Source organism: Tursiops truncatus, chromosome 18 (genome assembly GCF_011762595.2).
Source record: "Tursiops truncatus isolate mTurTru1 chromosome 18, mTurTru1.mat.Y, whole genome shotgun sequence".
Lineage (NCBI taxonomy): Eukaryota > Metazoa > Chordata > Mammalia > Artiodactyla > Delphinidae > Tursiops > Tursiops truncatus.
The window spans coordinates 12,115,273-12,138,150 of record NC_047051.1 but is presented as its reverse complement, the minus strand read 5'-3'; the positions used below and the strand labels follow the sequence as shown (position 1 = coordinate 12,138,150).

Here is a 22,878-nt window from a genome sequence, read left to right as displayed (position 1 = left end):
CTGATGCTCCTTCTAGGGAGATGAGTAGCTGTATTATTAAAGACTACTAGTAATGTTGACCGTTAACATGATTGTTATTACTTTCAGTGTTTATGGGATTGAACTAAGTCCAAGGGTTTGGTTCAGAATTTAACCTTTGCTCCTCAGTATTTTTTTTAAAGCGCGCGCGCACACACGGTTATATTTGAAACAAATATATTTTACTTCTTTTATTAGAACGTTTAAAAAATAACTTAAATGTGCCATTGGTATCTGGAGACAGCTTTTGGTTGTGATTGAAGATGGTTATAGTGGTGTAGGTACTGTTTTATTTAATACTTCAGATTGACATTTCAAAGACTTTTTCTGTCCCCAACTTTCAAAATTCAAGCGTCAAATCATGTAATAATAGCTTTTATCTTTTCAAGACACTTGATAAACACTTAACTATGGTTAAGGATATGATAGACATTGTTTTTTTCTAAAGTCACCATCGTATAGTCCTAGTCCAGTGAAATGCATTTTCTCAGAGGCTACTGATAATAAAGCAAATCCCAGAACAACGACAAAATAAAAATATAATATTTTAGTACAGACTTTTTTCTTTCTGTGTTGAGATTCCCAACTGCATTTCACGGGAAAGATACACAGGCTCTTCTCCCTGCTAAATTTTTTTCTCTTCAGAGTAGAGATGCCCAGCAAGGAAGGCTGTTCAGCAGCAGCTGACCCATGGAATCACACACCCCCACCCCCATGCACACACGTGTGTGCACACACATGCCTGCCTTCCCTTTGAATAGCTTTCCCATTTCCTTCAGTGACACATTATTTAGGAAATCTTTCAGCACACTATGTGAAATAAGCTTTGAAATAAAGATATATGCAAGGTCATACTGCTTCTACCTAGGGTTCCTTTATTGTGCCTTCTTTCTACCTTTAAATGTTATCTGTTTTTTTAAGGCTTAAGAGGTAAGTCTACCATGAAGCACTCCAAGTACCTTTCACACCTCCCTCACTCTGCTAACTTGTAAGCATAGCAGGAGGTTTAGCTTTGGAATCAGACATTTCATTTCATTTTCTTGACAAATATCTATTGAGCCTGTCTCCTTGAATCTGTCTCTTCCATTTACTAGTTCATTTACTAGTTCTTGAGCAAGCTGCTCAATATTTGTAAATGATTTTCTAAATCAGATCAAACCTCCAAGGATATGAGGAGTAAATGGAGCGTAGAACAGTGCCAAGCACATCCAAAGAGCTTAATAAGAGGTAGTGAATTACGGTGCTTCTAAGCGCCACAGACCATGTTTATTTTGTGTTTGCAATATAATAGTGAGTGGCTTTAGAACAGTGTTTTTAATTTGCTTGCGAACCCCCAAAATAATTTTTGTAAAACTATCCCCCTTGCACATGATAGGTTGTTTTATAATGTTTTACATCATACTTTCAGGTAGTTGGAAAGGACGCAGTTTCCCACGTGGTATAGATACTGACATTTCAATATAAAATTGATACATCACTCAACTGTATCTCAAGGAGTATCATATTGCACTTTTATAGCCATCACCATCAGTTTTAAAAATACATGGTTTTTTTTTTTTTCCAGTACGCGGGCCTCTCACTGATGTGGCCTCTCCCGTTGCGGAGCACAGGCTCCGGGTGCGCAGGCTCAGCGGCCATGGCTCACGGGCCCAGCCGCTCCGCGGCATGTGGGATCTTCCCAGACCGGGGCACGAACCCGTGTCCCCTGCATCGGCAGGTGGACTCTCAACCACTGCGCCACCAGGGAAGCCCAATACGTGGTATTTTACACAGTTCCTTTTTCTTGAAATTGTACTTTGATTTTTACCCACCCCCACTGGATATTATCTTAATGTAATTTATTTATGCCTGACAGCTTTTTATTCTGTCGTACATGTCTTTAATAAAAATATTTGTGTAAGTTGAAACTAAATTTTAAAAATTTCCTTTAACTGTAACTCTAGGAGTTATTTTTCTTCTGGATTGAATTATTACAAGTAGTAATAGTTGGTCAGAACAGTGTAATACCTGATGGATTTTGACAAAGAATAAATATGAAAAATGGAAGTTTAGTGGAAATTTATATCTTAACGAGATTGATAGTTGGAGTGGTGCCTCAGTTGAAATTGACACCTCTGACTTTTTTGGGCTGTTTCATAGTACCATGCCTTTCCATTCTGGGGAATACACCATAGTAAAAATAGGAATGAGTGAGAGGTATTTTTGGTAAAGTTTTGTAAAGTGGGAAGATTGAAAGGAGCTTGGAAGAGGAAAAACAACAGTATGATAGCTGAACTGCAGGCATATTCCCAGGGAGGTCAGTTTTAGTGAGGAGTACTAAATGGAAGTACAGGGATCTGCAAGCCTTTTTCTTAGGATTATATATGTTGTTGCAACATGTTCCTTGACAAATCTTCACGTGCCCTAGGGGTACACATTCCCTAATTTAAAGACCATTTGAGGAGTGGTTATCAACGGGGGATGATTTTGCTGCCAGGGTACATTTGGCAATGTCTGGACACATTTTTGATCTGTCACATGGCGGGTGGAGGGTGTGCTGCTTCTGGCAGCTAGTAGATAGAGATCAGAGTGTGATTAAACATCCTACAGTGATCAGGACAGCCTCCCATAACAAAGAATTTTCCAGCCCAAAATGTCAATCAAACCGAGGTTGAGAAGCCCTGGTTTAGAGGATTAGTTTTGGAATCAGACTATTTAACTCTATAACCTAGGGCAGTGGGTTAGTAAACTTTTTTTGTAAAGTGCCAGACAGTAGATAGTAAAATATTTTAGGCTTGTGGGACACATATGATCTCTGTTGCATATCCTTGTTTTTATAACCCTTTAAAAATGTGAATATAATTATTAGCTCCAAGGTCTTTCAGGAACATGTGATCTAAGGCAGTTACTGCCTTCAAACCTCAATTTTTTTCCCTCTGCAAAGTACTAGTGATAGTAACAATGCCTCAGGAGTTGTTTGTAAGGATTAAATGAGATAAACATCTAGCATAGTCTCCAGCACACATTAAACGCTCAATAAATTGTGCATTGGTGGTAGTGGTATCCTGTAGCAAGTAGCAAAAAAGTGGGTGCCAGGTCACAGTGTTGTTCAAGACCCTATTCAAATCAATTTGACAAACTTAAAATGCTGGTTAAATTCCCAGATCAGCTCACAAAAGCCTGTTTAACCTCTGCTGTCTTGCTTTCTGAACTCTGAGCCTCCTTGTACCCTAAGGGACGTGGAGTGCAGAATTCCTGTCCCCTGGTTTCTAAGGGAAGATCTACTGACATTCTATTCTAAAGACGGAATTCCAGGGAAAGGAAATTTGATTTTGATAGGGGATTCAAGGTAGGGCAAGTGAGGTCTGATTATGGTCAATTGTATATGCTGTTTTCTAAATTGGACACTGAATATATATATTCTCTCGACTACTATGAAGTCACTGCATGATAAAGCTAACCAATGGTTTGTTTCTTTTTCAGGTTAGAAAGTATGGTTAGGCCAGTTTTGGTGATGCCTTTATAATGTAAATTGTTGCAAAAACAGCCTTATTCTGTTATTATAATTTTTAATGAGATCACAGGAAGACAGTCTCTAAAACTGCAGTATCCACAGTAGGCACATGTGGGTATTGAGCGCTTGAGATGAAGGTACCTGGAATTGAGATCTGCTTCAAGCATAAAATACACACTAAGTTTCAAAGACTTAATGCCAAAAAATAAGGTAAACTATCTCATTAATAATTTGCATATTGGGTATATGTTGGAATAATATTTTGGCTGTATTTGGATAAATAAATAGCATCACTGAGATTTCTTTTTACTTTTTAAATGTGGCTGTTAGAATATTTTAAATTACATATGCAGTTAACATTATAATTCTGTTAGACAATCTGCTCTAAAGCTTCAGTTTACTTTTTAAAAATCAGTAATTAATTTTTTATCCTGTACATATTATTAAGAATTAGATATTTTTACAAGACTTGCAGTGAAAATCAGAGGTCCCACCCTCCCAGCCTCATCCCTTACTCCCAAAGGCAGCATGTTTCAATTTTCTTACCAATTCTTTTGGTCTTTCTGTCTAAATCTGTGAACAGGACGCTTATATTGCTACTTTATTTTATTTTTCAGTTTTAGGCATTGTCCATTAATTTCCTAGTAGGAAAGATGAAATTTCAGGTCTTCCATCCTGTACCACAGGCACAGAAACTTTCTATCCATCCATCTTCCCATCTTCTCAGTATGGTTGTATTATAATTTTGCTTGTATCAAGATTCATTATTTACATTATTATGACATTAATCAAAACTGAAACATGATATACATGATTACTTTTCTTTCTAGCTCAGCATCTTGTTTTCCCTGGAGTTCATAATTGTCTTGATTTTTATTTCCTTAGTTTACCATGTACTTATCACTGATTAAACCCTGAGTCCTCCCACAGTTATTTATTGGGTTGGCCAAAAGCTTAGTTTGGTTTTTTCAGTAAGATGGCTCTAGTAGCACTTAGTTGTCTTTAACTTCATTCAAAACAATTTTGTTAGATTGTATGTGACAGCTGTCATATCAGCATGCATTTTAAAAAAGACTTATCAAAATTGGTGAATTTTAATATTGAAGATGGGAGAAAAAAAGCAACATTTTTGGCATATTATGGTTATTACTTTAAGAAAGGTAAAAACGCAATGGAAACACACAAAAAGATTTGTGCAGTGTATGGAGAAGGTGCTGTGACTGATCGAACGTGTCAAAAGTGGTTTGCGAAGTTTCATGCTGGAGATTTCTCGCTGGACAACGCTCCACAGTCGGGTAGACCAGTTGAAGTTCATAACGATAAAATCGAGACATTAATGGAGAACAATCAACGTTATACCACGCAGGAGATAGCTGACATACTCAAAATATCCAAATCAAGCATTGAAAATCATTTGCACCAGCTTGGTTACGTTCATCATTTTGATGTTTGGGTTCCACATAAGTTAAGCGAAAAAAACCTCCTTGATCGTATTTCCGCATGAGATTCTCTACTTAAACGTAATGAAAACATTCCTTTTTAAAAAACAAATTGTGACAGGTGATAAAAAGTGGATACTGTACAATAATGTGGAAAGGAAGAGATCATGGGGCAGACAAAACGAACCACCACCACCCACACCAAAGGCTGGTCTTCATCCAAAGAAGGTGATGTTGTGTATATGGTGGGATTGGAAGGGAGCCCTCTATTATGAGCTCCTTCTGGAAAACCAAATGATTAATTCCAACAAGTACCGCTCCTAATTAGACCAACTGAAAGCAGCACTCGAAGAAAAGTGTCCAGAATTAGTCAACAGAAAACACATAATCTTCTATCAGGATAACACAAGACTGCATGTTTCTTTGATGACCAGGCAAAAACTGTCACAGCTTGGCTGGGAAGTTCTGATTCATCTACCATATTCACCAGATATTGCACCTTCGGATTTCCATTCATTTCTGTCTTTATCTCATAATGGAAAAAACTTCAGTTCCCTGGAAGACTGTAAAAGACACCTGGAACAGTTCTTTGCTCAAAAGGATAAAAAGTTTTGGGAAGATGTAATTACGAAGTTGCCTGAAAAATGGCAGAAGGTAGTGGAACAAAAGGGTGAATATGTTGTTCAATAAAGTTCTTGGTGAAAATGAAAAATGTGTGTTTTATTTTTACTTAAAAACCAGAGGCATTTTTTGGCCAACCTAATAGATCTCTTCTCAAAACTTAAGAACACATTAGGTATTCTATCAATTTTAGTTGCTTGAAGACATCTCTGGAGTTCTGTCTTCTACTCCAGTAAGAACTGGTTGCGCAATTGTCATCTGTGAACTGCTGTCATCAGACTTGTGATTCCTTTCATCAAACAGAGAATCCAAGAAAAAGAAGGCGTAATATCTGAGCAATCACTTGGCTGGGTTTGGAAGTTATTTTCACTCAGAGTCATGAATTAATTATACTATTTTCTTCTAACTTCTGTTGGGTTTAAGAAGTTCCTTAGCAATCTTATTTCTCTATTTATTTATTTATTTTTATGGATAAGCCCTTTTAAGATGGTACCTTTGAGCCTAATGTTCTGAAATTTCATGGTTGTGGGGTTTTTTTCATCCTTTGTTCATGGGTCTTTTTAATCTGGGATTTTGTGCTTTCCAGTTCTGGGAAATTCTTTGAATTGTTTCTTCAGCTCTTCTATCCCTGATATTTTTTTTAATCTATTCTCTATTTCTGGAAATTTTGTTATTCAGATGTCAGACCTTCTAGACTGAGTTCTCTCTAATTTTCTTGTCTGTTCTTTCCTATTTTTCATCTCTTTGTCTTTTTGCTCTGCTTTGCAGAAATTTTCTATAATTTTTAACCTTATATTCTCATCCCTCTACTGAGTTTTTCTTTCCAGCTGTTTTGTATGCAATTTTTAAAAGCTCCTTTAGTTCTTTGTCCTTTTTTGTATGTGTATATCCTGTTTTTATTTCATGGATGCAGTATTTTCTTTTTCTTTATGTTGATACAAAGGTTTTTGGAAGTGTTCTTCTCCCTGCATATTATCCATTTCAACCAAATTGCATTGTTCTTATTTTTCTTTTCTTTCATATTAGATGTTTTCCTCACCAGTTTTCTGATTCTTAGCTCTCTGCTTATGTATAAGATTGGGGCACTAAAATGTTAATTGGAGACTCTGGGGTAGAGCCTATCAACCATGGCTTCTCTGAAGAGTTAGTTGCTTGGACAGTTCCTGGGGGAACTCTCAGTGTCACTTTCTTTAGGTTTTTCCTCTTGGTGGTGGTGTCAGATTTCTCAGCGAAGACACTATAATCTTTTTTCTGGAGTGGTACCTATCTGCCTGAACTCTAAGACCCAAGTTGGGGAGAAAAGGTTGAAGGTCTCAGTATTCAGTATCTAATTTTTCATCGTCCTGCTTTTGATACTTACCCTTAATCATGTCTGATAGTTCCTGTCCTGAGACATTTTATTTTATGCTCTTTTGAATTAAAATATCCAGTCTTCTTTCAGGGCTGAAGAGAAATAGTGTTTTGGGGTGCTTGGTATAGGAGAGATCTAAAGGTCTACTTTGTAAATTAGCTTTGAATCAGTCCTTTTTTCAGCTCTACCTCTACTCCCTCTTCCAGAGGAAGATTGAATCCCATCAGTTCCTGTGCCTTTCGGAGGTTCTGTGATGAGATATAAATGGGGCTGTTTCTCTGGTTTCCCGATTGACAGTGTAGGCTTCAGCTTTCTCAAATCTGTTTTGTGAGTTACTACTTGTCTTCCTCCTTTTTCAGAAATAAAGCCCTGTTGACTCTTCATCCTCCCTCTTTGTGAGTTACGGCTTTGTTATTTCTTTTATAAAAGGATATAATAAGGTGCAATATAGTGCACTAATCTTAATTAGATTTACAGATTTTTTTATGTATGTATACACCCATGTAATCACTCAGATCAAGATAGAGAGCATTTTCATACGCTGTAAGGTCCCCTCGTGTCCCTTCCAAGTCTATACCAACACCTGTAATCATTATTTTTGTTTCTATCATAATAGACTAGTTTTGCTTGTTCCTCAACTTTACCTGTAAAATCATATAGTATAGTATAGTAGTCTCAATATGAAGTCTTTAGTATGTGGCTTCTTTTGTGCAGCTGGTGAGATTCATCAGTGTTACAGGCATCAATTTAAAAAAAAATCCTACGTATTACCGCATAATATAAATATGCCACTATTTATCCCTTCTCCTGTGGGTGGGCATTTGGGTTGTTTCGATTTTTTGGCTTTTGTGAATAAAGCTGCTGTGAATATGATTGTACATGTTTTTGGTGTGTATATTCATTCATTTCTCTTGGTTATATACCTCTAAACGGAATTGCTGGGTCATAGAGTGGGTGAATGTAGCTTTGGTAGAAATGCCAAATATCCATAGTGGCTGTAGCATTTTTCACTTCCACCAGCAAAGTATATGAGAGTTCCAGCTGCCATCTTCTCTAAGGCTCGTCAGTCTTCAGTTTCAGCTTCCTGATAAGTATATATAGCTGACCCTTGAACAACAGGGGATAAGGGGCACCAGTCCCCACACGATCAGCAGTCCCTCTGCTGCTGTCTCTGCCTCAAACACAAAGGAATCGATACATGACTCATCCAAGGGCAGGAAGCTGAAACAGTTTGGATAGAAGCAGGATGCAGACCCCAGTTCTTTTGATTCCATGTAATGTGATCTCTAATCAAACACACTTTCCCCCATACTTTAATTTAAAGAGCTGTAAAATGAAAATACAGTACTGTATTTACTGAAAAAATCCTTGTATAAGTGGATCCCCTACTGTTCAAGGGTCAGCTGTAGTCATATTATGGATTTTAGTTTCATTTCCCTGAGGGGATCATGTGTTGAACACCTTTTCACATGTCATTTAAATATCCTCTTTTGTGAAGTACCTGTTCATGCCTTTTTCTCATTGAAAAGAATGCTTATGCTTTTTTCATAACCTTGTAAGTCATTTTAATGGAGTTTTGGGAGGGAACAGGGCTAACTGCATGTGAGTAACCTGCCGCCTTTAAGTGGAATTTGGGGACTTTAAAGCTTCACTCAGATCATTTTTTTTTCTCATTTCTGTCCTCTCCAATGTACGATTCAACCTCATTTTTAATTAGCTACTATAATCTGGAATTATAATGAATTTTAGAGTAAGACTTTTTTGTTCCGACCTTAAAGGTACAGGGAACTTTTATTTCTTGTAAGAAACTAGAACAAGAAAATTATTCAACAGATGTGTTCTGGCTTATTCTCTTATGTTTTTTAATTAAAAAGATATTTATCAGAAACTAACACCATTGTAAAACAGTTATACTCCAATAAAGATGTTAAAAAAAAAAGATATTTAGGACCAAGAGTATTATTTATTTATCCATTCAACAAATACATATTGAGTGCTTTCTCTATTGTCAGATCTAATAATAGGCTTAGGGAATACATCAGTGAACAGGACAGACAAGCAAGGCTCCAATCCTCTGAAATATATTCGGGTAGGAGAAACTGATAATAAGTAAACAAAGAGCTAAATAAGGTAATTAAAGATGTATTTCCTGTTTTGCAGAAATGGAACAAGAGCCACAAGACGGAGAACCTGCTGAAATTAAGATCATCAAGGAAGCATACAAGAAGGCCTTTTTATTTGTTAATAAAGGACTGAATACAGATGAATTAGGTCAGAAAGAAGAAGCAAAGAACTACTATAAGCAAGGAATAGGGCACTTGCTCAGAGGAATCAGCATTTCATCAGCAGGTCCCGAACACATAGGTCCTGGGTGGGAATCTGCTAGACAGATGCAACAGAAAATGAAAGAAACACTACAGAATGTACGTACCAGGTTGGAAATTCTAGAGAAGGGTCTTGCCACTTCTCTACGGAATGATCTTCAGGAGGTGCCCAAGTTATATCCAGAATTTCCGCCTAAAGATATGTCCGAAAAGTCACTGGAGCCTCAGTCCTTTAATTCACTTCCTCAGCACAATGAAGTAAATGGAAACACTTCAACTACAAGTACAGAATCAGTTTCTACACCTAGTACTTTTTCCTTACCATCTCAAAGTCATCCATCAGAAGCACCTCCTGCTTATACTCCTCAGGCTGCGGAGGGTCACTACACTGTATCCTATGGAACAGAATCTGGGGAGTTCTCATCAGTTGGGGAAAACTTTTATAGGAATCATTCTCAGCCACCTCCTCTTGAGACCTTAGGGCTAGATGCAGATGAGTTGATTTTGATACCAAATGGAGTACAGATTTTTTTTGTAAATCCTGCGGGGGAGGTTAGTGCACCTTCATATCCTGGGTACCTTCGAATCGTGAGGTTCTTGGATAATTCTCTTGATACAGTTCTAAACCGTCCTCCTGGGTTTCTTCAGGTAAGCCAAAGAAAAATGTAAACATAATTTGAAATATGTGTAGAATATATTATTTTTATTTGTAAATATTTATAATGTGTCCAAGACGGTAAGTGCAAAAAGATTATTATAAATTCTAGTTCCTTTTTAAATATATTTCATGGAATTTATGAGCCTTGAGCATCTATGTTTGTGTTTGATAGCCTTTCTTTTTCCTTTTCTTTAGATGTAAACTCTTGTTTTAGTACTGAATTTGTGAATACAGGACCTGAGGGAAATCAGAATATTCATCCTTAACTTGTAATTTTTTATCTGAAGAAGAAACGTAATAACTTTGATTTCAAAAGGGATTTATGTAACTCATGTGTGAATGTATAACTGTAAATTTCTATACATGTCAAGCCCCAGCTGAGGGGCTGAACTGGGCTAGATCCAGTGTCTGGAATAGTGGTTCTCAACTAGTAGGAATACCTGCCACCCCCAGTCACCCCATCATGGGATATTTTGGCAGTAGTTGGGGACATTTTTGGTCGTCACAACTGGGACTGGGGAGTGTGCTATTGCCACTGGCATATATGGTGGGTAGAGGCCAGGTGTACTGCTAAACATCTAAACAGGATCGCTCTCATCAATAAAAAAATTAACTGAAAATTTCAGTCATGCCAAGGTTGAGAAACCCTGGTCTACAAGTAGAGACTGTGACGATCATCTAAGATGCAGTTCTAACTTTCCAAGCACATAAATTTACCAGGATGCCCTTGGTCCAAGAACAAAGACTGGTGCTAAGTAAAAGTTGTTGTTAGGAAACTTGTGGAATTTGTAAGGTATTCTGAAGGTGATGGTCCAATATCAATCTGTTTTTAAAAGAGTGGACATTGGCACAGGGAGATGGGGTTCTAGAAGTAAGGATTCAGTATACATTGGGTATAACAAAAGGGTTTGCATGTAAGGGAGATGACTATTTGAGCAAGGCAGGTGCTTTTATCCAGAGTCCAGATGATGTGGTTTAGTTACAGTACTAGTTATCCAGATTTATTTTCTCTCTTGGTATATTCTATTTTCAGTTCTTATGCAGCTTATACATGGAGTCAACTTGAAGGTTGTTTAAAGATAGTTGGAGACTTACTAGGGATGTATGAAGGAGATATTTTGGGGCATTGTTGAAAGGAAAACTTCATTAATGGACAGGAAGAATAGTGTGCATCCCATAAGTTATTTTAAAAAAGAAGCCTTGAGGTTAAAAAGAGTAGGCTTTTTGACTGGCATTGGGAGGGGGCTGATAAAAGATATAATACTTTCTGCTGATCTGGTAATAGAGTAAAAGTGGAATTTAAAAAACCTTTGGGGCCTGGGCTACTGGAGGTGCAGGGAGTGAACATCAGAAACATTCTACCACATGTAGAATGAGCTCATGAGCTCAACCATTAAAATGACTTGTTCTCTAGTAAAAATTTATTCTTAGTTCTTTTAATTTTGTTTTTAACCTTTCCAACATCTCCTATTTTGAGTCCTAAATAAAATGTAAAATTGTACCCAAAGTTTGAGTCTTTTTAAGGGGCTCTCATTTACATGTATTCGGATATTTGTAGCAGTGTCCTTAAAGAGAGTAACCAGGTGTTTACTGAATTTTTTTGTTCTAAGAAACAAACATTGAAACAGCTAAGTATTAGAAGTTAGATGTAATTTTTTTGTTGTTGTTGTTTTTTGTTTTTGTTTTTGTTTTTGTTTGCGGTACGCGGACCTTTCACTGTTGTGGCCTCTCCCGTTGCGGAGCACAGGCTCCGGATGGGCAGGCTCAGCGGCCATGGCTCACCGGCCCAGCCGCTCCGCGGCATATGGGATCTTCCCAGACCGGGGCACGAACCCGTGTGCCCTGCATCGGCAGGCGGACTCTCAACCACTGCGCCACCAGGGAAGCCCTAGATGTAATTTTTTATGCTGCAAAAAAATCACTATTGCTTTATTTAGGAAATTAGAAATTAATTTGGTTTTAAATAGGCAGACTAGAATTCTGTGGCTTCTAAAAACTATTTTTCTCTTGACTTTAGTTTTAATATACTTTTTAAACCTGTTAAATTTATAGTCAGTTCATAGGGAACTTGGACATGAGATTGCCCTCTGAAAGTGAAACTGGGAGAAGTCAGCCTATGGTGGATGAGCTCACCAATCTGTAATAATCTACCCTGAGAAAGGTCTATAAAGTTTTATTTGAGAAGATTAGAGGATACTCCATTTCAGTCAAGGTGACCAGAATTGTAGTTAATCTTAGAGAAATCATGGCATAGTAAAAGAAACCTTTCCCAATCTTTAGTCATTTAAGTATAACCATTATGATTTTTTTTTGTTAAATCCAACACTTGTTATTCATATTTTTATTTAAATGTCTCATTTGTTAATTTTTTCCTAAACAATAACAACTGTGAAATTGAGGGAAAGATACCGTATTTTTCCCTAATACATTTTAAAATATGTTGCTACTCAACTTTAGTTTGTACATTACTTGAAGTCATTTTGTATTCCACAGATGGTTATATATCATACTTTGGAAAATACAGTAATCAGTTTTATTGTAACTTGTCTGAAGTTTGACTTTTATAAAAGTTGTAGAGTGGCTTTTGAGATGACTAAAAAAAGAGAGAATCCATTAAAAAAAAAAGAATTTGAAAATGTTTGTTAAGCACTTTCTAGGAAAGAGTCAGACTTGAGTGCTTGATCCCTGCACATTCGTATTCTGTTGGTCAGAGATGATGATAGTATACCAGGATTTTCCATCGTTTATATGAAATATTTAATCCCATTGACTCATGTTTATTGCACAGTATTTTGATAATCTATTGTTCTCCCAAGTTTCTTAATATTAGGAAGAGAGTGTCCTGGGTGAGGGGTGAAGTTATATTCTGGTCACTCAAAGAATAATGGAAATGAATAATTTGGGTATTCTGATTTAAACTTAGTTTCTTCTGAATTTAGATCTCTAGGAGGTGAGCTTAATTAAGTCTTATTGTGATAATCTGACGTCGCCAGATGACATTGCAGGGCAGCTTTGTGCCATTTTGATTTAACTTCACAATAGATAGTGAACCCATAAATGTAACTTAATCTTCTTGCTCTGTCAGATCAGGTTGGGTTTAGTTAAAAGAAAATTCAACATTTTGAATGCTGGGTTTCTAATTAAAATAATTGTTTAGTTTCTCCCATGGCAGATAGCATGTGCTTAAACCCTAGCCCCACTTTTTGGTTGTTGACTCTGAGCAACTTAACCTCTCTGTGCCTCAGTTTTCTTGTAGTTAAAATGACAACACTAACCAAGATGATTAAATCAGTAAATACATTTGGAGTACTTGGAAACAGTTTGATTTTATTTTTTTCCACAAAGGGATGTCTAATTTGAATAATAAAGAAAATCTTAATTTACTTTGACCATTTATTTAAAGCTAGACTCATTATTGGTTAACAGTGGGCTGTTTAAGGGCACCAGTTTTAAGACTGTATAATTAGTGGAGCAATAACATTTTTAGCACAGTTCCTGTGAGTGTTTTGCAGGGAGATCAGACTAGCAAATGGCTGATTTTTATTGGGGGTTTGTCAATGCTAATGGTTCTAGAAAGCCTTGTAAAATGCATTTCAAACTTTAAAATGTGTGTTTGCTAGTATAACAATATTTAAAACCTCGGTGAAAACGTAGTTCTATTAATTGATTTGTTTTAAATTAACCTTTTCAGGTTTGTGACTGGTTGTATCCTCTAGTTCCTGATAGATCTCCAGTTCTTAAATGTACTATAGGAGCCTACATGTTTCCTGATACTATGTTACAAGCATCAGGATGCTTTGTGGGGGTCGTCTTGTCTTCTGAATTACCAGAAGATGATAGAGAACTCTTTGAGGATCTATTAAGACAAATGTCTGACCTTCGGCTCCAGGTAACTTGTGCGATCACCTTCAGGATGTAAACCTACTGTAACGTAAGCACTTCTGCTTTTAAAGAAACTGTAATAAGCTCTAATGTGATCAGAGTTAGGAAACTGAGAGTATATAATTTGCTTGCGTATTCACAAATACAAGTTGGGAATTGGCTGTAAATAGTGATTAAGATTGTGGTCTCTGGAGTCAGATTGCCTCTGTTTGAATTTGAACTCTTCTGCTTAATAGCTGTTTAACTCAAGCTGTTGATCTTCTCTATAGTTTAGTTTCTTTATCATAAAGTCAGGATAATGGTAACATCCACTTCATTGGGCTGTGATGAAGATTAAAAGTTAATACATTAAGGCACTTACATCAGTGCTAGCAAGTAGTAATGTTCTGTGAATATTTGCTTTTGTTATGAACACTGTCTTACTTCTCAGTTGGGAAAGTGGGCCAATGGGACTAAATGGTGAAGTGACGGTAATTTCAGCATTAGTATCTGGGTAATATTGGACATTTTAGGGGTATGACTTGAGGAACAGGTTTTGTTTGAGGGAATTGTCTTTGTTCTCATGATGAACGAAGGCAAAATAAAATGTGATTTAAAATACGGTTGGTCATCCTGTGAACTTGCCTTATTTAGCCCATTTCCTCTGCCCACATGCTGATCTGTTATAGGGAGTTGAAATAGAGTATAATGGAGATATTTTCTTTAAGTGTTCTTGCCCATCCTAATGTAGGACAAGAGGGGGAAAATATGTTTGATTGTGAATACTGACAGTTATCTGAGGTTGAAGGAGATTGACAGCATGGTAGTGTAATCTTTTATTTTCTCTTTCAGTCAGCAGATACTTAGAATTCATTATTTAACCTGGTTCTATGTTAAATGATGGGGTGGGAAGAAAGAACAGAGGAGGCTATAAAGATACATATATAACAGCTCTTATTCTTGAGCACCTTACAGTCTGTTGAATAACCACAGTACAGTATGAGAGGTGATGGAAATGAAAGTGAAAGGAGGTCTGGGAGGATTTCACAAAATAGTTTCCTTTGAGTTCAGTCATGAAAGATTGGTTCCTTTTTTCTGAGGAAATAGAATACACTTTTAATCCATACCTGTATTAAAAAATTAAGATCAGAGGTGGTGGGAGCAGATCACCAGCTAAGTGAAAGGTCAGAGAGTCATCTCAGCATTACGTTGTAAGAACTATATATGAGAATGACCTGGTGATCAACATGTTCTTAAATGCTAGATATTTAAGCTGCGTTAACAAAACCCATGACCCCCATTCAGAAGTCTGTGTAGCCTCGATGTGCTTAGGAGAGGAGTTTACAAAAGCAGCAACATGGTCAAATGGATATGGATTTAAGTCTAATAAGCTTTGCTGTTTACTAGCTGAATGAAGTGACATTCCTTAAGTATTCCAGACCTTTTATGGAGCTGTTTCTCCCTTTACCCCTACATTCATTTGGCCTGTATTACTGGACTCTAGGAAATAAATTAAACTGACCTTTAGGTTATATATTTACTTCCTCTGTTCAGTTTTATTTTTTTGGTTGAATGTTATTTTTAGTTTTCTGTATTGTCCTAGAACTCCAACAGTAAACAAAAGCTAGTTACTAGCTATACTTTTGATTTGCCTTTACTCTTAAGCATTCATTCAGCAAAGTGTACGCAAGCAGATTATCTTTAGTGTTGAGTGCAAAAATGGAAAAACAAAATCAGCCTTCCAACAATGCAGAGTAGTTAAACTGGACATGAGGTTTGTTAATTGCCTTTATTTATTTATTTTTGAAATTTTGAATTTAATTTATTTTTTTATACATTAGGTTCTTATTAGTTATCCATTTTATACATATTAGTATATATATGTCAATCCCAATCTCCCAATTGTTAACTGCCTTTAAACTCATTTAGTCTTGTATGTGTTTTCTAAAACTTATAATTTATTGTTTAACTAAATTCAAATGTAGCTGCATCTGATTTAACGATCACTTGTACCAACTACTGCTATAAGTTTATCTCTTGTACTTTGTTTTTTTGAAATTTGCTTTAGGCCATATCCTGTGAGCCAAAGAACTCAAACGTTTGAGGTTTGGTGATGAGATAAAAGTATAGAGAAAAATTAGTAAAAGTAGTTGTAAAACACTGTCATTTGAATAGGTATATTATTGGAGCATGGTGTACTGTAGCTTAGAGGAAATTTGAATTTGAGCTAAGCTTAGGCCTTTACTCCCTAGGCCAACTGGGACCGGGCAGAAGGAGAAAATGAATTCCAAATCCCTGGAAGATCAAGATGCCCCTCTAACCAATTGAAGGAAGCCAGTGGCACTGAAGTGAGACAGTTGGACCCAGGCAGTAAGGATGTGCGTCATAAGGGAAAACGGGGGAAAAAGGTTAGTAGAGTAAGTGAAAGATCAACAAGGTATGAGTGTGTGTTCTATTCTAATGGTACCTTTCACCAGTTTAAATTATTTATAAGATCCCCATTTACTGAAGCAGAGCAACTTGCAGATTCACAAAGTTAACACTGGTAAAATAATTATAATCAGCTTTAATATTTCCCTTTGTTATTTAAACTGTTTTAAAAGGTAATCTATGTTTGGGGGGATAGTTTTTTGCAACTATTTGAAAGATTTTTATAATTACGTTAATGATGTGTATGCTTTTTTGTTTTGTGTTATTCTCCACCTTCCTATATACACCAAGATCTTGGGGCTAGGTATGCTTTTCCTTACACTACCATTTGTATTCAGTTCCTTATTTCTTCATTAATAGTCAACAGAACAGAGAAAATGGGCTTTTAAAAAAATACACTTAGTAGTTTCTTCTTTCATTTCTTAGATTTTGTGATATGTTCCAAATGGTAAATTTGGATTAGAGTGTAGGAAATATTTATTGAGTGCTAGAAAGATGAGCATAGTGGGAAAAATTTTTAATTTCTTATCTCAAAATATTTCCCATCTAGTGGGGAGTACAGATTAGCAAAGAGATAATTTCTACCCAATGTGATCATTAGATGAAAGTACATAAGTTGTCTAGAACGCTAGGTTATACCTTCCACGTAGATGAGTGGTGTGGGAAGCAGTTAAGGAGGCTCCTCCTGGAAGGCACTATGGCTAAGATGAGTCCCGAAGGTGAAATAAGCAAACCTATGGTGAAAGAAAGTAACGCTGTGTGAGTATTGAATTGTAAACAGTTTCGTACTGTTCTTTGTTGTATTCCATATTATAAGTGCTCAGTAATTGTCTTTGGAATTAATGAATATCACATGAATATTCTACTTTTACTTGCCAACCGTCACTGTGGGTTATGTTGAGCATCTTAGACCAGCTTTATGAGGACATTGGGAGTCCAAAATGGAAGTTAGAACTTCATTTTTAAAAATTTAATTCCTTGGTTTAAAAAAAATCCAATTATATTAAAATATATATATACTTTTGGAAACCTTTACTCCCACCTTTGTCCCTGTCTACACCATTCCTCCTGCCACTGTCGGTAATTACTTTTATTAGGATCTTGTGTTTCTTTCCTGGGTTTTTTGAGGCAAATAAAAGCAAACAAAATCTGTAATTATTTCTCTCCCTTTCTTATACATAAGGGAACATCATATAGAGTGTCCTATATATATATATTTTTGATAATAAAGTCTGGGGTAAATAGAGAACTTCCTCAGTCTTTTTTACCTTATATTTCATTGTATGAATATATCATAGTTTCTTTAATCAGTCTCTTATTGAGGGGTGTTTGGTGTGATTGTTTGGTATTACAAGCAGTGCTTCAATGAATGACTTTGTAGAGCCATTGATTCATACATCTGCAGGTAATTCATCAAATAAATTCTTAGAGATGGGGTTACTGTGTCAACAGGTAAATGCATTTGTAATTCTGATAGATTTTGCTGCATTGCCCTCCCTAAGGAGTATACTATTCAGCACTGCACCAGTAGCTGTTGGAGCATACCTGTCTCCCCACAGCCTGCTCAACAGAGTGGGTGGTCTATTTTTTGGCAATCCGATGATGAGAGAAATATATTGGAATATATTAATCTGCGTCGATTTTATTATGAGTGAGTTGAGCAAATGCATAAGGGTAACTTGAATTTTGTTTTCTGTGTGATGTCTAGTTATGTTCTTTGTCCATTTTTATTACTGGGTTGTTAGTCCTTTTCTTCACAATTTCTAGGAGCTCTTTATATATTAGGGACATTGGCACATTGTCAAAGATAGAAGTTGCAAATTATAATGAGGTCTGAGTTAGCCTACTCCTGAGTTTTTAGAATGAAAACAAATTTAGCTTCGAGATTTTGAATGTTGGCCCTAGCTGTTAAATTAGCAAAGTACAAGTATTTCTGTTTCCCATTTCCATTCAAATGGAATGGTAGATTCTGTGTTTATATACTTTTATTTACTTTTACTTGATTTCTGTCAAAACCAGTTTATTTGGATACATTCTTCCTTACTGACTGAGTCATTTAACAGAAATCTTTTAACCTTACTGAGTACTGTATGCATACATACCAATATCTAGGGGGTGATAGCTCTATGAAGGAACGCAGAGTGGTCAAAGAAAGAAAAAAATTAATCAATTTAAATATAATTTGATAAATGCTGTATTGGAGGTATGTTGGTATTTAAATCTTACCAATGGTACCTAACATAAGACCAGAACAGTTTTCACCTTCACGGTGGTTATGGTATTGCACTTTATGTAATAAAATGTACTTATAACTAGGTTGCCTGGAAATATTTTCATTAATTAGTATTTGTTGGCTTAATATTTTATTACAAAATGCTTATGATTTTTCCTCCTCTTAGTATTTATTTCACATTTTGAAATATTTTTACTGTTTAGACCAAAGGTACTTCAAGTGAAGAAGTTAATCTGAGTCACATTGTACCTTATGAGCCAGTTTCAGAAGAAAAAGCAAAGGAATTACCTGAATGGAGTGAGAAAGTGGCTCAAAACATTTTGTCAGGTATTATAGTAATGTTAACTTTTTTGCCTGCATAATGTGAAACCTTTGAATCCCATTAGAGAATACTTGGAAAGATACTATTTTATGTTTTGGTTTTAAATGGTCAGTTTATAAATATTTAAAAATAGAAGGAACTAGTCTCTTTGAATGTCACATATTGTCATATTGGTGTAAGTTCTTCTTGATATATTATTCTCTGTTTTACTCTTGGGAAAATTGGTAATGGAAAGCTTCAAGAATCTCCAAACTTTCAGAATAGCTCTGAACATAAAATTAGTTATTTTTATTTTCTTTTCCCCTTTGAAATTCCCCCTTAATCTTTTTTTCTCCCCTCTCCTTCCTCCTTCTCCACCAAAAAAATGACATTCATCCGTCTTTGGAAGCAAAGTAGCACTCGCCTAACTTTATGGCAATACAGGCATGAGGAGACCTGAGAATTATAGCCAAGCTGTTTGGGAAGTAGACCCTACTGTTTAATTATGGATAGAAAGGGCTTCAGATCATTTATTTTAAAAACAAAATAATCATTACTGACACATGTGTTTATACTTTAATTGGTTAACAGTTTAACTGCAGTAGCTCTCAGATTGAGACCTTATATTTTGTTTTTTAAAAAACATTGCCAGTCATTATTATTCAGTAAGTCAAATTCATGACCCAGTAAGGGGATCTTGACTAGTTATTTAATAGACTATCAATATAGGTTTCCATCTCTGGTTTATAGGTTTAAACTCATTAAAATAATGGAGGTGTCTAAAGCAGAGGAAATCTTTAACATGAAAAACCAACAAACTAAAATAAGTGAAAAATGATTAAGTAGCTAGGAGCAAACAAAATATTTTGCCCAATGTCAAAGAGCTGCTTGAGACAAGTAGAAAAGATAAAGCCAAATTTTCAAATATATGTGTAACAGTTAAAATTTATCCTTGAAAGAGATTTTTAAAGAAGTTGTAAAGGGACTTCCCTGGTGGTCCAGTGGTTAAGACTTTGCCTTCCAATGCAGGGGGTGCAAGTTCAATCCCTGGTTGGAGAGCAAAGATCCCACATGGCTCCCGGCCAAACAAATAAAAATGTAAAACAGAAGCAATATTGTAACAAATTCAATAAAGACTTTAAAAATAGTGCACATCAAAAAAACAAAAGTTGTAAAGAAAAACCTTCACTCTTACTACCTTGCACCCTAACTTTACAGGCTGCTAAGTTGTTAATTAGGTCAGTGTTCAGAAAATTAGCCCTTATCCACACATATGTAGATAACTAAATTCAAAGGTAATTAAGTTTTTGAGTTTATACTGCTATAAGACTGTATAGTATCCATGTGTAACAAACCATGCCAAACTTAATGATGTGAAACAACAATTTGTTTACGCTTAGGAATTCTGTGGGCCAGGTATTCCAAAAGGTCATATCAGGGATGGCTTGTATCTGCTTCATAATGTCAGGGCCTCAACTAGGAAGACTCAAAGGCCAACTAGTGACTCAGTAGCTGGGGGCTGGAATCATTTGAAGGCTCCTTCAGTCACACTGAAGTTGGCATCTGGGTTAGGAGAGCTCAAGATCTAGGACTGCCTACACATGACCTCTCCATGCCTCTTGACTTCCTCACAGCAGGGTAGCCTTAAGCTCATCTGGCATCTGTGTAGTAGCTCAGGGTTCAAGTGTGAATGGTCCACCAAATAGGCAGAAGCTGCATTACCATTTCTGACATACTCTTGGAAATTTCCAGCATCATTAGTTATAAGCAAGTAACAAGCCTGCCCAGATTCAAGGGAATATGACATAGACCCCACTTCTCAATGGGAAGAATGTCAAGGTCATGTTGAAAGAACATGTGGAACAGGAGATACTGTTTTTGACCATCTTTGGAAAATACCATGGGCCACAAAATCTTAGGACTCCTAGGTACCATACAGATTCCACACACTGGTTCTATTCGAAGGAGTAGATCATCCTGAGAGCCAGCTAATGCTGAGGAGAGATCTCTTCATAGATTTCAAAAGAACTGTTAGCAGTGCATCATTTGAAAATGAGCCAAAACTACCTTCTAGTAACACTTAGAGACCTTCTTTACTACTTGGGACTTTAGTCTTCAGGCTTGTAACTCTCTTCCTTTTCATCCTGTATCCTCAGGGCTAGAGTTTTAGCAATAGCCCTAATAATGACATTAAAACTATTTAACTGCCAATCAGAATACCTGTCTCCTTATATACTTTTTAATAGGTAGCATGAAAAACAACTAGCTCACTGAATACTTAAGGTACGAGTTACAGAGAATGTGTAAGAAATATCCAAAATTTACTCCAGAAAAAATTATCTGATCTGTCAGGAAACTATTTCTACCTGACTCATGTAGGTTCTGTACAAAGATGAGTAACCAGGGATCTAAACTGAGCTCATTCACCTTAGCCCAATGATGAGTAAAGATCAGTAAAAGCTATAGTCTTATACTTAATGAATGTAAGAGGTGAAAAAACAATGCTTAAAATTTACACATGTAGAAAATTGGTGTGAGAAGCTTAGACTTACATTACACTTTAAGAAGGCAGCTGCCAAACATTTTAGATGGAGTAGAGTCTAATAAGCTAATTTGGGAGGAGGTAGAAGATTGGTGGCAGTAGACTGAATAGAGCCCCCATTGGGTTAGGTTTGAATTAGGTCATTTTATGTCATCTGCCAACCTCTCATTTATTCAACATTCATTCATTGCCTGCTATCTCTCAGCATTAACTGGGTGTGTAGGATGCAGACATGGATAGAATATATCTGGCATTACACATGCCATTTAAAAGATCTTAATAGCTACCAATGAAATACTGTATTTCCGTATCTTCTATTGCAGCCTCTACAGTTTTAATTCTCTCTTCCATGGTGATATCTTGTTTATAATTAACATCTAGTTTTTCTCTTTATTAGTCCTGTGACTTTTCATTTATCTCACTTCCACTTATTTTTCTGAAAGTCATCGATGGACTCCATCCCCCTTGTTTGATATAGTTTCTTTGTAGGATTATAGTCTACTTGAGCTCTCCTTTGTTCATTGTCATTTTATGATTTATTAGTTTTCCTTAACTTCAAGTTCAGCTGTTTTTCACCTAATACTTTTCAATCTATCAGTTAACTCTAAAAACATATAATTTTTTTCTTGACTAGACATCTTCAGTCCCTTTATTGTTGTGTGAACTCCTGGCTGGAAGCTGTTTGCCTGGGTTTGAGCCCTGATCCTCCGCCAAGGGTAGGACAGTGGGGATAGGGTTGGAGCCGGAGGTGGACATGTTGTCTGAAACAGGAAGAGAAACACATCAATTTTTCCAGTCAGTTACTACTTGGTACTTTTCATTCACATTTTTAAATGGGTATGATTTTCACATCATTGGATGCCTGCTTACTAATGGGCTGAAGTAATTATGTAAAAACCATGGCACAGATCTTGGAAAACATACTTAAGTATTTTTAAAAGCTCATTGTTTCAGGGTATAGCCAAAAAGGAGATATTTAAAATTGTAACTCTCCCCAGGGGAGGGTAACACTTTCCTCCCCCCTCTTACGGAGAACTGTTCCCCTTGTGTTTGTTTTCTTGGTTCTCCCATCTCCTTCCCACTTCTCCTCTTCCCACATGCTGTCTAGCTCAAGGCCTTTTCTTTTCTCTAGAGAAGTCTCTGTCACCCTGCTTTCTCTCTGACAATCTCTGCTTCTTTCATTCTTACTGCAAGAAGCATGAGCAAAGCAAAAGGCTAGGGCCTAGTCTCATGAGAAATAGCTAGAAATAGCTCAATCTTCTTTTCTTTTAGAGTTTTTCTTCTCCTGAATTTTTTGGGAGTTCTCATGTCTTTGTCGTTCGGTTTAAAGTGCAAATTAAAAGGTGCTGAGATCAAGGGATTTGGGATTGAGGAAGGAGCAGAACCCCCTGCCTTATGTCTTTAGCCCAAAGCAAACAAGCAAAAGTTCTGCCTTGGTGTTTGAGATACAGGTTGTTGGTGTATCTGTCAGCTTCAAGGCTTTGTGGGGGAAAAGTGGTGCCTGGACTAAGGCAAAAAGAACAAGGGTACTGGGTCTTCTAGCCAAATACCATCGTAATGGCACCAAGACCCCAAATTAGTCCCTAACAGTAGTATACTGTGGTAAG

General features: G+C 36.5%; 1 protein-coding gene across 13 annotated transcripts in view; it reads left to right on the top strand.

The window, feature by feature from the left end:
• Positions 1 to 22,878, top strand: part of SPART (spartin) — a 373,903-nt gene that overhangs the window by 334,239 nt on the left and 16,786 nt on the right. For 10 of the 13 annotated variants that reach the window (XR_012327594.1, XM_033843895.2, XM_019936752.3 and 7 more), the window contains 4 exons: positions 9,083 to 9,894; positions 13,596 to 13,793; positions 16,018 to 16,173; positions 18,632 to 18,755. Coding sequence is in view for 12 of the 13 variants with exons in the window: in XM_073795087.1 (XP_073651188.1) it covers positions 9,083 to 9,894; positions 13,596 to 13,793; positions 16,018 to 16,173; positions 18,632 to 18,755 (1,290 nt within the window). In the remaining variant the exon portion in view is untranslated. Of the gene's footprint in view, positions 1 to 1,582; positions 1,779 to 3,480; positions 3,722 to 9,082; positions 9,895 to 13,595; positions 13,794 to 16,017; positions 16,174 to 18,631; positions 18,756 to 22,878 lie in introns of all 13 variants that reach the window. The other 3 variants (XM_073795085.1, XM_073795084.1, XM_019936747.3) reach the window with 2 other exon arrangements.